This window comes from Mesoplodon mirus (assembly GCF_964341445.2).
Source record: "Mesoplodon mirus genome assembly, chromosome: X".
Taxonomy (NCBI): Eukaryota; Metazoa; Chordata; class Mammalia; order Artiodactyla; family Ziphiidae; genus Mesoplodon; species Mesoplodon mirus.
The window spans coordinates 70,425,297-70,440,758 of record NC_138981.1 but is presented as its reverse complement, the minus strand read 5'-3'; the positions used below and the strand labels follow the sequence as shown (position 1 = coordinate 70,440,758).

At 34.7% G+C, this 15,462-nt stretch overlaps 1 protein-coding gene across 3 annotated transcripts in view; it reads left to right on the top strand.

The window, feature by feature from the left end:
- RPS6KA6 (ribosomal protein S6 kinase A6) overlaps window positions 1-15,462 on the top strand; it is a gene marked incomplete at both ends in the record, with an annotated part of 175,961 nt that overhangs the window by 62,674 nt on the left and 97,825 nt on the right. For all 3 annotated transcript variants that reach the window (XM_082610162.1, XM_082610160.1, XM_082610161.1), the window contains 2 exons: window positions 8,121-8,237; window positions 15,125-15,206. In XM_082610162.1, coding sequence (XP_082466288.1) covers window positions 8,121-8,237; window positions 15,125-15,206 — 199 coding nt within the window. The remainder of the gene's footprint in view (window positions 1-8,120; window positions 8,238-15,124; window positions 15,207-15,462) is intronic.

Here is a 15,462-nt window from a genome sequence, read left to right as displayed (position 1 = left end):
AATCACAATTTCAGTTTCATTACTTGTGATTGGTCTGTTTTTGTTTTCTATTTCTTCCTGGTTCAGTCTTGGAAGGTTGTGCTTTTCTAAAAATTTGTCCATTTCTTCCAGGTTGTCCATTTTATTGGCATACCCTCACTTGTACTGGTCTCTTATGATCCTTTGTATTTCTCCAGTGTCAATTATAACTGCTCCTTTTTCATTTATAATTTTATTGATTTGAGTCCTCTCCCTTTTTTTCTTGATGAGTTAGCTAAAGGTTTATTAATTTTGTCTACGTTCTCAAAGAACCAGCTTTTGGTTTTATTGATCTTTGCTATTGTTTTCTTCATTTCTATTTCATTTATTTTTGCTTGTTTTTTGAGGTAGGATTGCATGCTATAAACTTTCCTGTTAGAACTGTTTTGCTGCATCCCATAGGGTTTTGGTTGTTGTGTTTTCCTTATCATTTGTTTCTAGGTTTTTTTTTTGTGTGTGTGTGTGTGTTCCGTGGGCCTCTCGTTGTAGCCTCTCCCATTGCGGAGCACAGGCTCCAGACGCGCAGGCTCAGTGGCCATGGCCCACAGGCCTAGCTGCTCCATGGCATGTGGGATCCTCCTGGACCAGGGCACGAACCTGCGTCCCCTGCATCGGCAGGTGGACTCTCAACCACTACGCTGCCAGGGATGCCCTCTAGGTATTTTGTGATGTCCTCTTTGATTTCTTCAGTGATCTCTTGGTTTTTTAGTAACGTATTTAACCTCCATGTGCTTTTGTATTTTACAGTTTTATTCTTGTAATTGAATTCTAATCTCATAGTGCTATGGTTGAAAAAGACGCTTGATATTATATCAGTTTTCTGAAATTTACTGAGGCTTGGTTTGTGACCCAAGATATGATCTGTCCTGCAGAATGTTCCATGATCACTTGAGAAGGAAGTGTATTCTGCTGTTTTCAGATGTAATGTCCCATAAATATCACTTAAGTCTATCTGGCCTAATGTGTCATATAAGGCTTGTGTTTCCTTATTAAATTTCTGTCTGGATGACATAGCCATTGGTGTAAGGGAAGTGTTAAAAGTCCCCCACTCTTCTTGTGTTATTGTCAGTTTCCCCTTTTATGGCTGTTAGCATTTGCCTTATATATTGAGGTGCTCCTATGTTGGGTGCATACATATTTACAATTGTTATATCTTCTTCTTGGATGGATCCCTTGGTCATTATGTAGTGTCCTTCCTTGTCTCTTGTAATAGTATTTATTTTAAAGTCTATTTTGTCTGATATGAGAATTGCTACTCCAGCTTTCTTTTGATTTCCATTTGCATGGCATATCTTTTTGCATCCCATCACTTTCAGTCTTTATGTGTCCCTAGGTCTGAGTTGGGTCTCTTGTAGACAGCATATATACATGTCTTGTTTTTCTATCCATTCGGCCAGTCTGTATCTTTGGTTGGCATTTAATCCATTTACATTTAAGGTAATTATCAATATGTATGTTCCTATTATCATTTTCTCAATTACTTTAGGTTTGTTTTGGTAGGTCATTTTCTTCTCTTGTATTTCCCACCTAGAGAAGTTCCTTTAGCATTTGTTGTAAAGCTGGATTCGTTGTGTTGAATTTTCTTAGCTTGTGCTTGTCTGTAAAGCTTTTGATTTCTCCATTGAATGTGAATGAGATCCTTCCTGGGTAGAGTAATCTTGGTTATAGTTTTTTTTTCCCCTTTTATCACGTTAAATATATCCTTCCACTCACTTCTGGCTGCATAGTTCTTGCTGCAAAATCAGCTGATATTCTTATGGGGATTCCTATGTGTGTTATTTGTTGCTTTTCCCTTGCTGCTTTTTTTTTTTTTTTTTTTTTCGGTTCGTGGGCCTCTCACTGCTGTGGCCTCTCCCATTGCAGAGCACAGGCTCCGGACATGCAGGCTCAGCGGCCATGGCTCACGGGCCTAGCTGCACCATGGCATGTGGGATCCTCCTGGACTGGGGCACAAACCCATGTCCCCTGCACTGGCAGGCAGACTCTCAACCACTGTACCACCAGGGAAGCCCTCCCTTGCTGCTTTTAATATTTTTTCTGTGTATTTAATTTTGTTAGTTTGATTCATATGTGTTGGCATGTTTCTCCTTGGTTTTATCCTGTATGGGAATCTCTGTGTTTCCTGGACCTGGGTGACTATTTCCTTTCCCATTTCAGGGAAGTTTTTGACTATAATCTCTTCAAATATTTTCTCAGACCCTTTCTCTTTCTCTTCTTCTTCTGAGACCCCTATAATTCAGATGTTTGTGCGTTCAGTGTTGTCTCTGAGATGTTCCTCATTTCTTTTCTTTCTTTTTTCTTTATTCTGCTCCATGGCAGTTATTTCCACCATTCTGTCTTCCAGTTCACTTATCCGTTCTTCTGCATTAGTTATTCTGCTGTTTATTCCTTCTAGTGTATTTTTCATTTCTTTTATTGTGTTGCTGATCACTGACTGTTTGTTCTTACTTCTCTAGGTCCTTGTTAAACATTTCTTGTATCTTCTCGATCCATACCTCCATTTTATTTTCATGATCTTGGATCATCTTTACTATCATTACTCTGAATTCTTTGTCAAGTTGATTGCCTCTTTCCTCTTCATTATTTGGTCTTGTGGGATTTTACCTTGCTTCTTTCTCTGCAACATATTTCTCTGTCATTTTGTCTAACTTACTGTGTTCATGATCTACTTTCCGCAGGCTCCAGGGTCGTAGTTCCTTTTGCTTCTGTTATCTGGCCCCTGATGGGTGAGGTTGTGCAGGGCCTTGTGTAGGCTTCCTTGTGGGAGGGACTGGTGCCTGCACTTTGGTGGGTGTAGCTGAGTCTTTTCTCTCTGATAGGCCGGGCCCCATCAGTTAGTGTGTTTTGCGGTGTCTGTGAGCTTAGTACGACTTTAGGATCCTGTCTGCTGATGGGTTTGGCTGTGTTCCTCTGTTGCTGGTTGTTTGGCATGAGGTGTTAAGCAGTGAAGCCTGCAGGCAGTTGGGCGGAACCAGGACTTGGTGTCAAGATGGATACCTCCAGGAGAGCACACACCAATTAATATTCCCTGGGCTTGGGAATCCTGTAGTGATCTAGCATCCTGGTCTCAGTACTCCCACCCAGGAGGGCCAGTTCTGACCCTTGGCCAGGGAATGAAGAGCCCCCAAGCAGCGCAGTGTGGCCAGAGGAAAAAAAAAAGGGAAAAAAATGAACGGACAGACAAAACCCAATGCAAATAGCAGAAACAAAACCCAACAAACTGCAGCAACAACACAGGAAAAGAAAGAAAACAAAAATATAAACCAAACCCAAGACAAATGATTAAAACAAAACCAAACAAACAGAAACAAAGAAACACACAAAACATCCACGAAAACAGAAAACAAGAGAACAAACAAAAGAACTCATAATGAAAGCAGTCAATAAAGGCTAAACTAAGAAAAACAAAAAATGTAAAGCAGAACAAGAACAGAAAGCAAACAACAAAAAAAGCAAAGAAACATAAAACAAACACATAAAAATGATAAAAAAGGAAAAAAAGGACCAAATACAAGAAAAAAAACACAAGACAACAAAAAATCAAAGTAAAAATAAAAATATATATATATTTTAAAAATTAAAAAGAATAATTAAAAAAATAATAAAAACAACAACAAGAACTTCACCTTCCTGCCAGGGTCACTGGTCCCTTTTATGAGTACTCTTTTCTTTTTTTCTTTCTTTCATCCTACCCCATTGCAAGTGGATTTTTCTTGTCCATTTAGGTGTCTGAAGTCTTGCACTAATATTTATCCGGTGCTTTATGAGAATTGTTCCATTTGTGGATGTATTCTTTATGCACTTGTCAGGAGAGATGAATTCTGTCTCCTCCTATTCTGCCATCTTGACTCCTTCCTCCAACCCCATCCTAATTCTAATGACCCATAATCTCTGAGGGTGGGAGCCAAACATGCATATTGAATAAATATTTTATAAGCGATTTTTTGAAACTAGAGCATTGTAAACAATTGTACTTAAAGGCAAACTATCTATAATTTAGTAATATACATACAGTTGTTTGTCTAGGAACATATATCTATAGCAGGCAGATGACCAATCAGTAAGTTAATATCAGCATTTTTTTTAAAGTGCAGATTCTGGGGTCATTATACCCTTCATTTGTGTTGAGTACAACACAGTGTAATCAAAATACTGATCATGAGGAATTCCCTGGTGGTCCAGTCGTTAGGAGTCTGTGCTTCCACTGCAGGGAGTATGGGTTCGATCCCTGGTTGTGTAACTAAGATCCCGCATGTCATGTGGCGTGGCCAGATCATGAATTATCTGGAAAAATATTTATTTATATTCCTCATATCTAAGGAAAAATGCTTATATTATTAAATTTAGATATTGTCATCACAAAATCAGTTATATTCAAAATTGACATAATTCCATTATTCAGAATGAATCTCCTGTTTCCCTATTACCTTTATATGTTTAAAAAATAAATTATTCATACATATTTGTCTGTTTTTTAGAAAGCTATTAAAACTAATTTTGAAGTTTCTTATTGATTAATTTTACTTTTACAAATCTTTCTTTAAGAAAATAAGTTTATCTTCGTTCCCTTTTTATGAAATTGGTTGGATTTTTTGGGCTGTCTCCTCCCATAAGGTCAAACAAATGTTGTGCTAAGCATTATGAATGCAGACATGAATGTGATATTACCTGATTACAGGTTGCTTACCTGTCTAGTGGGAAAGAAAGACAAGGTAATAAGTTGTTAAGACACAGTGTAACAATATTCTTTGCTGGCTGTCTACTGGGAAAAGTTGTCTTTTCTTATCTAATAGCATTTTCATGTTTGAAATTTTATAGTGTAATGCTGCTGAAAATCAAAAGAGATATTGCATTTTTAAAGGATGGTCATATTTTAATTTTAATTAGATTTTATTTTAGATTTTAGATTTTAGATTTTAATTAGAAGAGGCATTGAGCAACATTTCAATTTAAAAACTTGCTTAGGTTTGGGGAAACTAAGTAGGATAGAGTACAGTTGTTTCCTAGCTCTGAACGTTTTAAAAAAAACGATGTCATGACCCATGTTTATAATGATGATATTAAATGTGGCAGAAACTGAAGTGCCTTCTTAAACATAAAAAGTATTATGTTGTGTTCAATATAATATCACAGACTTGAAGGGGACTTTAAAGAACAGTCTAACATAATCTGTTTGTTATGTGAGAACACTGAAGTAGACTGGTTTGTGATTTGGCCAAGGCTGCTTAGCTTATGCATGGGAGAACTAGGAGGAAAACTTAGGCTGTGACTCTTCCATCAGTGTTCTTTACACTGGAGAAAACTTCCAGTATGTTTTTGTTATATACCATTCTTTGAAGATTATTACTACATTCATAATATGTGGTATAAAATCAGTTAAAAAATAATAAGACTATACAATTTGATGTTGCTTTTGGTGTACATGTATTGCAAAAGTGCACAAAGATATGCCATACTTTAATATAATTCCAAAATGTCAGATACAGAACATATGTACTTGCATAAAAAAAAGGTCCTTGAGGGTCTTCCCTGGTGGCACAGTGGTTGAAAGTCTGCATGACAATGCAGGGGACATGGGTACATTCCCCAGTCCGGGAAGATCCCACATGCCGTGGAGCCGCTGGGTCTGTGAGCCATGGCTGCTGAGCCTGCATGTCTGGAGCCTGTGCTCCACAACACAAGAGGCCACAACAGTGAGGGGCCCGCGTACTGCCAAAAAAAAAAAAAAGTCCTCGACTTTTTACAAAAAAGACCCCTTGAAAATGGGAAATTCACTCTCATTGCTACTTAAAAGAGTCCAGTGAAACCCTCAGAATGGGAGAAAATATTTGCAAATGAAGCAAATAACAAATGATTAATCTCCAAAATTTACAAGCATCTCATGCAGCTCAATAACATAGAAACAAGCAACCCAATCCAAAAATGGGCAGAAGACCTAAATAGACATTTCTCCAAACAAGATATACAGATTGCCAACAAACACATGAAAGAATGCTCAACATCATTAGAGAAATGCAAATCAAAACTACAATGAGACATCATTTCACAGCGGTCAGAATGGCCATCATCAAAAAAGTTAGAAACAATAAATGCTGGAGAGGGTGTGGAGAAAAGGGAACACTCTTGCACTGCAGGTGGGAATGTAAATTGATACAGCCACTATGGAGAACAGTATGGAGGTTCCTTAAAATCTACAAATAGAACTACCATACGACCCAGCAATCCCACTACTGGGCATAAACCCTGAGAAAACCATAATTCAGAAAGAGTTATGTACCAAAATGTTCATTGCAGCTCTATTTACAATAGCCAGGAGATGGAAACAACCTAAGTGTCCATCATCGGATGAATGGAGAAAGAAGATGTGGCACATATATACAATGGAATATTACTCAGCCATAAAAAATGAAATTGAGTTATTTGTAGTGAGGTGGATGGACGTAGAGTCTGTCATACAGAGTGAAGTATGTCAGAAAGAGAAAAACAAATACCGTATGCTAACACATATATATGGAATCTAAGAAAAAAAAATGTCATGAAGAACCTACGGGTAAGACGGGAATAAAGACACAGACCTAGTAGAGCATGGACTTGAGGATATGGGGAGGGGGAAGGGTAAGCTGTGACAAAGTGAGAGGGTGTCATGGACATATATTCAGTACCTAACATAAAATAGATAGCTAGTGGGAAACAGCCACATAGCACAGGGAGATCATCTCGGTGCTTTGTGACCATCTAGAGGGGTGGGATAGGGAGGGTGGGAAGGAGGGAGATGCAAGAGGGAAGAGATATGGGAACATATGTATATGTATAACTGATTCACTTTGTTATAAAGCAGAAACTAACACACCATTGTAAAGCAGTTATACTCCAATAAAGATGTTAAATTAAAAAAAAAAAGAGTCCAGTGAAATACTATTTTGTTGTATAAGAAACGTCCATGGACATATTTTCAGAACAGATACTTCATTTCTGACTGATTAGTGGTTCTTAATACCTAAAGCTACAACTCCTCTGCTGGATACCCTTCTTTGAGAGTAAATGTCTGACTACTTCTGTAACATGGCAGTTATTTTAGCTGCCATGAAGCCAGCTTACTTGGGACCATGCGCTTGCCCAATTTTGACCACAGTCACCATTGATTAATCAGTTAATTAAAGGGTGAATGGATTGGGAACATTCTTGCCATCCAGACCAGAATTGATATGATATGATGGAAAACTACCAAGGCTTCTAGACATCATGATTAACTAGTCACATGAACTTAATCTCTGTGGGTCTCAGTTTTCTCCCCTATAGAGTCAGAAGGTTGGATAATATATCTCAGCTTTTGTTGTTTTGTGATATATAATACATTTGAGGTTTTTTTTGTTTTTTTTTATCCTAGCTACTGTGGTAGGGACTAGAATTACAGTTCACCTGAGTGTAGTCTTGATATAGAGTCCTATATGAAGGAGCAGAAACACTTCCAAGGTGACTTCCTTCTGCGTGACCCAGGTGGTAGGAAATCTGGCATATAATTTATATATAAAGTTTCAATAAAAGTAGGCTCATGGCCTGGAAACATATGTTTGGGCTTTGTAGATTTTGTTTGTCTATGCTAGTTTCTTTTTCATTGATATGGCTAGCTGGACATTTAAATATTCATATATTACTGACTACTTAAAATGGTATAGTGAACTACTATTTACAAGAACTCTTGACGTTCACATTTTTTGTCATGTCCCACAATTTACAAGGTTTTATTTATCTCTTGACTTTCTCTGCATCTACCTCATAAGTCATACTCCATTGAGGGCCTTAAGACTCTTTTAGTTGTTGATGTTTTTCTTCTGTCTCTACCTAGTTAGAACAGAAGCTGAAGCATAGATTTTACATGCTTCTGTTTACATGAACTTATATAATAAGGGTGGTGGTGATGATGGTCTATCTCTATGTGTTAGAAAACCCAGGAAATGGGGATGCTAGTAGCCCATAAAACTCTGTGCTAGATTGAAGGAGTTACATATTAAATTATTTCTGTTGTGATTTCTGGTTCTAAATGGAGCTAATCATAAGATGTTGTAAGTATATTTGAGTATTGCTTGGATTTCTTTTTTCAGGATGAAGGAGTTGTTAAAGAAATCCCTATTACTTATCACGTTAAGGAAGGATATGAGAAAGCAGATCCTGCACAATTTGAGTTGCTCAAAGTTCTTGGTCAGGGATCCTTTGGAAAGGTAACGAATGCCTTTTTCCCCATTTGTTTTTCTTCTAAATATTTAGCAAAAAAGTGTACACATAGGTAGAAATCTGATAAATGTGCTATTTCTAAATTGTCAAAGGATACACACAAAGGCGGCTCTAATTTTACTCCTTTTTATTTCTGTTGTATTTTTAGTTCAATTTCATTATACTTCTCTGTAATAATAAAGGTTTTCTAATCCCCTGGGATCACTGATATCTCTAGGACAAAATATAGTGTACTATGTATTAGCTGCCTAAATCAAGAAAGTTTGAATTTTGTAAAAGGGATCTTGTTTCTCTGTTCACATGCTGGCATGACCTTAGCTTTCTTTCTTGGTGATTACATCTGTATTCCTTAGCTCTATCACAGAAGTCAGAATGTATGTATCAATTAATGTACTGAATGCATTAATTAATCTATCATCTTTTAAAGCAAATATGTGTGTAAAGTACAGCTATGGTAAGTACTGGGTGATATATGGATTATGTGAAACTCCTGCCTTCAAAGGGCTTAAATTTCAAGGGAAAAAGCAAAATTGAGGAAGATAAACTCTGACACTCATTATTAAAATTGGTTATTAAGGGCTTAATGGTATATGATTCTTGGTATATGTAGGTTTGGTTCCTGACTTTTGTATACCTAACATGTAAGACATGAAGAGTATTACATACACATATTAAGAAACAGCCTTTAGAAAACAGCAACAGTGACAATTTAAGGGGAGGAAGTTAATGAGAAACTACTAATTTCAGGGTGGCTGAGATTTAGTTTCAAAGGGGAAAGTAAGGAAGTTGAGCATTGCTTATTTATTATGCTCTGAAACATTTTAAAAGAAAGACATTTATTGAACACCTGGTTTGTGTATAACACTTTAAAAAACAGCATTGGTTAATATAAAGTAGACCTAATTGTCTTAAAGTAATCTGATACCTGTGTGGGATAGAATACAACATGTAAAATATAGAGAAACATTTTCGGGACACAAAAAGGACAAACTAAGGTGGATTATGGTTTGGCAGTGAATCGGTACAGGAGGTATATGATGACAACGAGATAGGACTTGAATAGTTGTGCTAGGGAGAGTAAAACTAGAAGGAGCTTTCAATAGATTGTATGTGTTGGGGGGTGTATTTATAGAACTGACCTGTAGGGTAGGCATGTGCATTTTGAACACATTTATTTTTTAAAGTTACTAAAAGTACAGTATTTAAAAAAATATTTTACATTATATTTTATGATGTTAATTTTAGAGATGAAGTTCTTTTACATCCCCAATATATAAATACTTACATAGTGACTTCAATAAAATATCACCAGGCAATCATTTCAAGCCATTAAAAGTATTTGTTGTGTCATTTGATATATATATATAAATTTATTCATATGTGTATTTATTTATATCCAGCTTTGTTCCAGAAAGGATTTAAGGCTTTCATAGATGAATACTAAATAAAATAAAATATAAAATAAGTGGGGAAGATGATGGAAGCAGAAAAATTAGAGCAGGAATGATGAGATGAAGCCAGGAATAAACTCTGTTGTTCACAGATGCATGGTATAAGGGCCTAGAAATGGAGCAAAAGTGAAGACAAATATTTTGGCTGCCATTATAAAGAGGCTGAACCATTTAATTGTATGATTATTGACAGTATCTTTAAGAAACAGATCAAGCAGACCAGAGAATTTTTTCTTATGGGGCTTCATGAAGAAAATACAGTATAACATAATAAAATGTCTTCAGTAACATCTTCACATTAATTATAGCAACACGCTGACAAGTTGTCAACGCAGCCCTTAAAAAATTCAGGGAACACTCAGCTTTGTACAGGAACTTTGGTTTAACAAGGATATCATAGAAGCCTTTTAAAAATTCCTAATACTAAAATACAGAATAATGATCCTTGTGCAGTTCATCAACCAAATAAATATTAAGGAGGTGGCTTATTTTTTTCTTCCTAGGATGTGAACATACTTGCTTGTCAGTATTATGTCATTTGCGTAGGCATTGTGTGGGTGGGACTTGTTATATGCTGAACCTATTCAGGAATTTGGCCAAGGCTGTGAATCAGATAAGTGTAGGAGCAATTCCAAGAAACTTTGGGCTGCAGTCTTATTTATAAGTTTTTCTGTGAAAGTCCCATTGTTAAAATGCAATAAATGGAATTTTAACCTATATAATGCTTTGTGACATTGAACATCTATATAGTCTATTTAATCGGGAAAAAAATCCTACGAAAATCAGTTGTAAAATTGTACTTTAAAGAAGCATGCATTATCATAGAAGATGCATATAAAATTCTGTATTAAGCACATCAAGTAATGTGTGAATTGAAATGAAGTATACCAAACAACTTACATTACTTACTTTAAAACACAATAAAATAAAACTCTTGAAAACCTGTTTGACATTGTCAGACTAGCCTTTCATATATTTCACATGTCAAATCATATTTACACAAAGCATACATACATTTTAACATTCATGCTTCATATTGTTTTTGCTTTTGTGATAGTAAAGCCTTTAAATATAGGACTTAAAAATGAATTTTTGAAAATATCAAACCATTGCCCTCCTTAGTAATTGATTAGCTATCAAGAGATAGTTTTAAAAATATATGTTTACAACTTAAAATTCCTTGCAAATGGTCCTTTCTCTTCAATCAGTGTTAAAGCTGTGCAGTTCTGCAGTTCACTTCAGCAAACACTTCTTAACAGAAAATATAAAAGTCCATATGACAGAGAGAAAAGTATATTGGAATAATTCACTCATTCATTTCTCTTCTGAACAATTTCTGAGAATTGGATTAGGGTGACTGAAAATAAACCTCTCTGATCAGGAGAGAGATGTTTTTAGAAACAGTAGTTTGAAGTCATGCAGCTTCTTCTGAAGTTGATCATGGGAAGAGAGCAGAGTGAGATGATGTTTTCTTATGCTAGGAAAGTTCACTCATTAGACCTGAAAAGAACAAATCAGGTAATGAACAAATAAACAGTTACCTCTCTAGACTGTGAATGATGGCTTCTATTAGATGCCATATTGAGATACTAGTGAGTATTTTAAGAGATAGGGGAAAAGTGGCTGCTTTGTGTATCTTTTTTAAAGCCTAGACTTTTTCTTTCTTCTTTAATTGCCTCTTTTTACCCTCTGTATTCCATTCTTTTCAACTCCACTAAAGGCTGTGTTCTAGAACAGTGATTCTCAAAATGTGGTCTTACTACCCCTGGATATCCACAGGACACTTTCAGGGGGTTCTCAAGGTCAAGACTGTTTTATAATACTAAGATATTATTTGTAAAACTTTTGGCACTTTGGCACAGTCAAGTAAGTGATTTTAAACATCAGTAATCATATTCTTCACTGTCACCCACTTACAGTTAAAAAAATGTGTTTTACTTAAGAATGTCCTCGATGGGGTTTTAACAGTGATTAAGTTTATCAAGTATCAACACTTGAGTACACATCTTTTTAATATTGTGTGATGAAATTGAGAAGTAAACAAGTACTTTAGCTGCATACCAAAAGAGTATGATTGTCTCAAGACAGAGCACTTCTGCAATTTTTTGAGTTGTGAGCTAAATTAGACACTTTTTTCATGGAAAACCATTTTTACTTGAAAGAATGATCGACAAACTATGGTTACTTAAACTTGGGTATTTGATAGATGTTTTCTCAAAAATGAATGGAGCGAACCTGTTATTTCATGGAAAACAACTGATAATAATTTTGTCAATGATAAAATTTGAGCTTTGAAGTAAAAAATTAGAATTTTGGAAAATTTTTATTTGCCACTGTGGGCTTAACTCTTCTCAACACTCAAAATACTTTCCAGATGAGATTGCTACTGTCAACATTTGGAAGATCTGCATAACTCAGTGAACCAGTGTTTTTGAGTTAACCAAACACATGAAGTTATCAAATAAGGCATCAGTACAAAATCCATTCAAAGTGTCAGGTAGACCATGGATAATTATGTAAAAGAATATGGACAGTTAATTGATGTGGTTTCAGATTTTTCATTGCAGCTAATCTTTAAGAAACTGCCACTTGTCAAATTCTTGTGTCATATCAAAGAAGGATAAACACAATTATATGGAAAGGCTATTAAAATAGTACTCTCTTTTCCAAATATATATCTGCATGAGGCCTGATTTTCTTCTTATAATTTAAGCAAAACAACTTAATTGCAACAGATTGAACGTAGAAGCAGATTTGGGAATCCAACTCTCTTCTGTTCAGCCAGATATTAGAGACTTGCAAAAATGTAGATCAGTGTCAATCTTATCATTGATTTTTTTTGTTTTGGAAAAAATATAGTTATCTTTATAAAATATATTCACATATAACAGGTATTTATTATTTTTAATGAATCAATACATAGTTAATTTTTTTCTGTTTTAATTTCTAATATAGTAAATATCAATAGATATAACCCACAAAAACAAAAGTACTTTAGAGTCATCAGTAATTTTTAGGATTGTAAAAGAATTTTTTTTTATTATGTTTATCATCTTTAAGGTTTTTATTTTTATTTTTTAAATATTTATTGGAGTATAGCTGTTTTACAATGTTATGTTAGTTTCTACTGTTCAGCAAAGTAAAAGAATTCTTGAGAACAAAAATATGAGAATTGCTTTCTTGGAAGAGACTGAGAAAGATAGTTCTCCTACTTGCGGTGTAGTCAACACTCACGAAATGACTTGACTCCTTTGTTGGCAACATCTTGGTCACATGATATTGATTAGGAAAGAGGAAACTGTTTATCTACCTTTATTTACCCATGGCAGTAAAATTGAATGAAAACTTTAAGTCTGGTGCTTAGGGTTAATGCCATTTGCTTAGCTTTGAAGCGTGTGTGTGTGTGTGTGTGTGTGTGTGTGTTATGACAATTAATTTAACCTGCCGTTTAAAAAACTGATATAGACTGAAATCAGCTATACAAATACGTACAAGTCCACTTGTTTGCCAACAGTGGAAAACTTGAAAAATGCAGATAAGAAAATGTGCATCTGGTGTCATAGCTTCTTTAGCTCACTCAATAAGTTTTATATGACATTTAGAACTCCATGGTAATCTAGTTTGTGTATGTATTCTCTCTAAACCAGATTGAATATGTTCTCCTGTGATTAAAAAGCCTGATTTAACACTGTTCATTTATAAAATACTAATTTTATTTTCTAGTGAATCTTCGTTATAAAGAAGACAGAGGGTAGGCTATATGTGTGTTAAATTTGACATTCTGTTCCATTGCTTACTATTTTCATCAGTGAAAAATCATGGATTTTTAGGACTATCCTCTCCAATTTTAAATGCACTTAAAATAACTCCATGGAATGAAGTTACTGAAATCTTCTGTGGCAATGCACACTTCCTTGGGGTTCTACATTGTTTGGAGAGATCTTGTTGGAGTTCAGAGTAGATATTAGACAAGAGAGTAACATAGGGTAGTAGCTTTGTTAGTTCTTTCAGTACAGAAATGTTTATGGTGATATGCAAAATTTATGATTTGGTTCAAGCCCTGAACTTTTCTTTTCTCCAAAGATAGTTTTATGTTGCAAAATCCAGCCATCTGTTAATATGTGAATTCTCTTGATTAGTCTACTCCAAGTGTGGTATGAACTGTTACTGGCTTACTGTAAGACATGTTCAAAAACTGAGAGTAAGCATTTAGCAACTTTTACAGAAATTTGACAAAGTAATTTTATGTGTAGAATCAATTAGTATAAAAAGGGATTGTATTTTATGACAATTAAATTTCAATTTTCTAAATAATTCATTCTGATTATATTTTATAGAAGTATGGTCTGCAATGGACTTGGAGAAAAGGGGGAAAAAAAGACTGGTTGGTCTACACAGAAAGTGTGAGGAGCACTACACTAGATGAATATGAAAACAGTAAACATGAAATGGTCCTTGAATTTAGGTCTGATATAAAGAATAGGAGAAGCAGAGATTAAATGAAGTAAAGATTCCACCCCCTCACCTGCCCAGTTGGCTGATACATAATTATCACATAAAATATTTGGATTAAAGGGTTTTAAGCTCTACCTTAGGAAAGAGGTGATACAAAAAATTACTTAAAAGCTCTCCCATCTGCAGTTTTGTTTGAACAAGTTAGTTACTTGACCACATTTTAAAGTTAAGCAACACTTAAATAGAACTTGTTAGAGTTGAGGATGGCAGGTAAGGCAGTGAACACGTTTTACTAAATAATTAAAAAATTGAAACAAACCTTTATTAATAAATAACTAATAAAACTGTAATATACTCATATTTATCTTCATAAGTGAGGCTTTTTAAAACATAGCTTTTAATGAGTCATAATCCTGGTTTGAAAATATGAGATATTATTACTTAAGCTTACTTGGTAACTTTAAATAATTTAACTTTCATTTCTTTATTGAAATATTTGCCATCTTGATTATTTTTCTTGGCAGACAGATAAGAATTGCCTCTGATTTCTTATTAGAAAATAAAATACCTGGTAACTTCTAAAATCGACCAATAGAGAAGTAGAAATGAAGATATCAAATTAATGGTCATCACATTTGTTTGCTTCTTATTAAGGTAACAAAAAGGAGCTTGGGTCTTATAAGGAGCTCCCTTAGCTCAAATTGTCTTTCGTTGTATTATTTATCACTTACATTAGAAACTTCTCAAATGTTCTTTAAAATTTTCTTTTCCACAATAGGATGTATGGGAGTGTGATTCACTAAGTGACTGAAAGTGAGAAAATATTAACCAAGTATAATTTATAGGGAAAGGTATATATTTATAAAATTAGAGAAAATGCAAGGCCGTATGTATGTGCTAATGTATATGTTTAACAGGAATGGCTTGGGATGTGAATTTCACTGTTTTAATTTTAATTCTCCTATTAGGTTTTTCTTGTTAGAAAGAAGACTGGTCCTGATGCTGGACAGCTCTATGCAATGAAGGTGTTAAAAAAAGCTTCTTTAAAAGGTAGAAAATTAGAAAGCTTATTAAAATAGAATTTGGTAAATCTTGTTTTAAGCAATATGCTGTGTACTGCTTATATAAGATGAGTAGATTTAGTTTCCTTTTAACATTAGTAATTGTTACAGATTTCTAGTGGTAAGTGATATTTCTAGGTTTGATATTGGCATATATCCTAAATTAGTGAGTGTACCCTGCTAAAAAAGTAATGGGATAAAGAGTGACATGTTTTATTTAAAGTGAACTTATTTTATTAAACTAT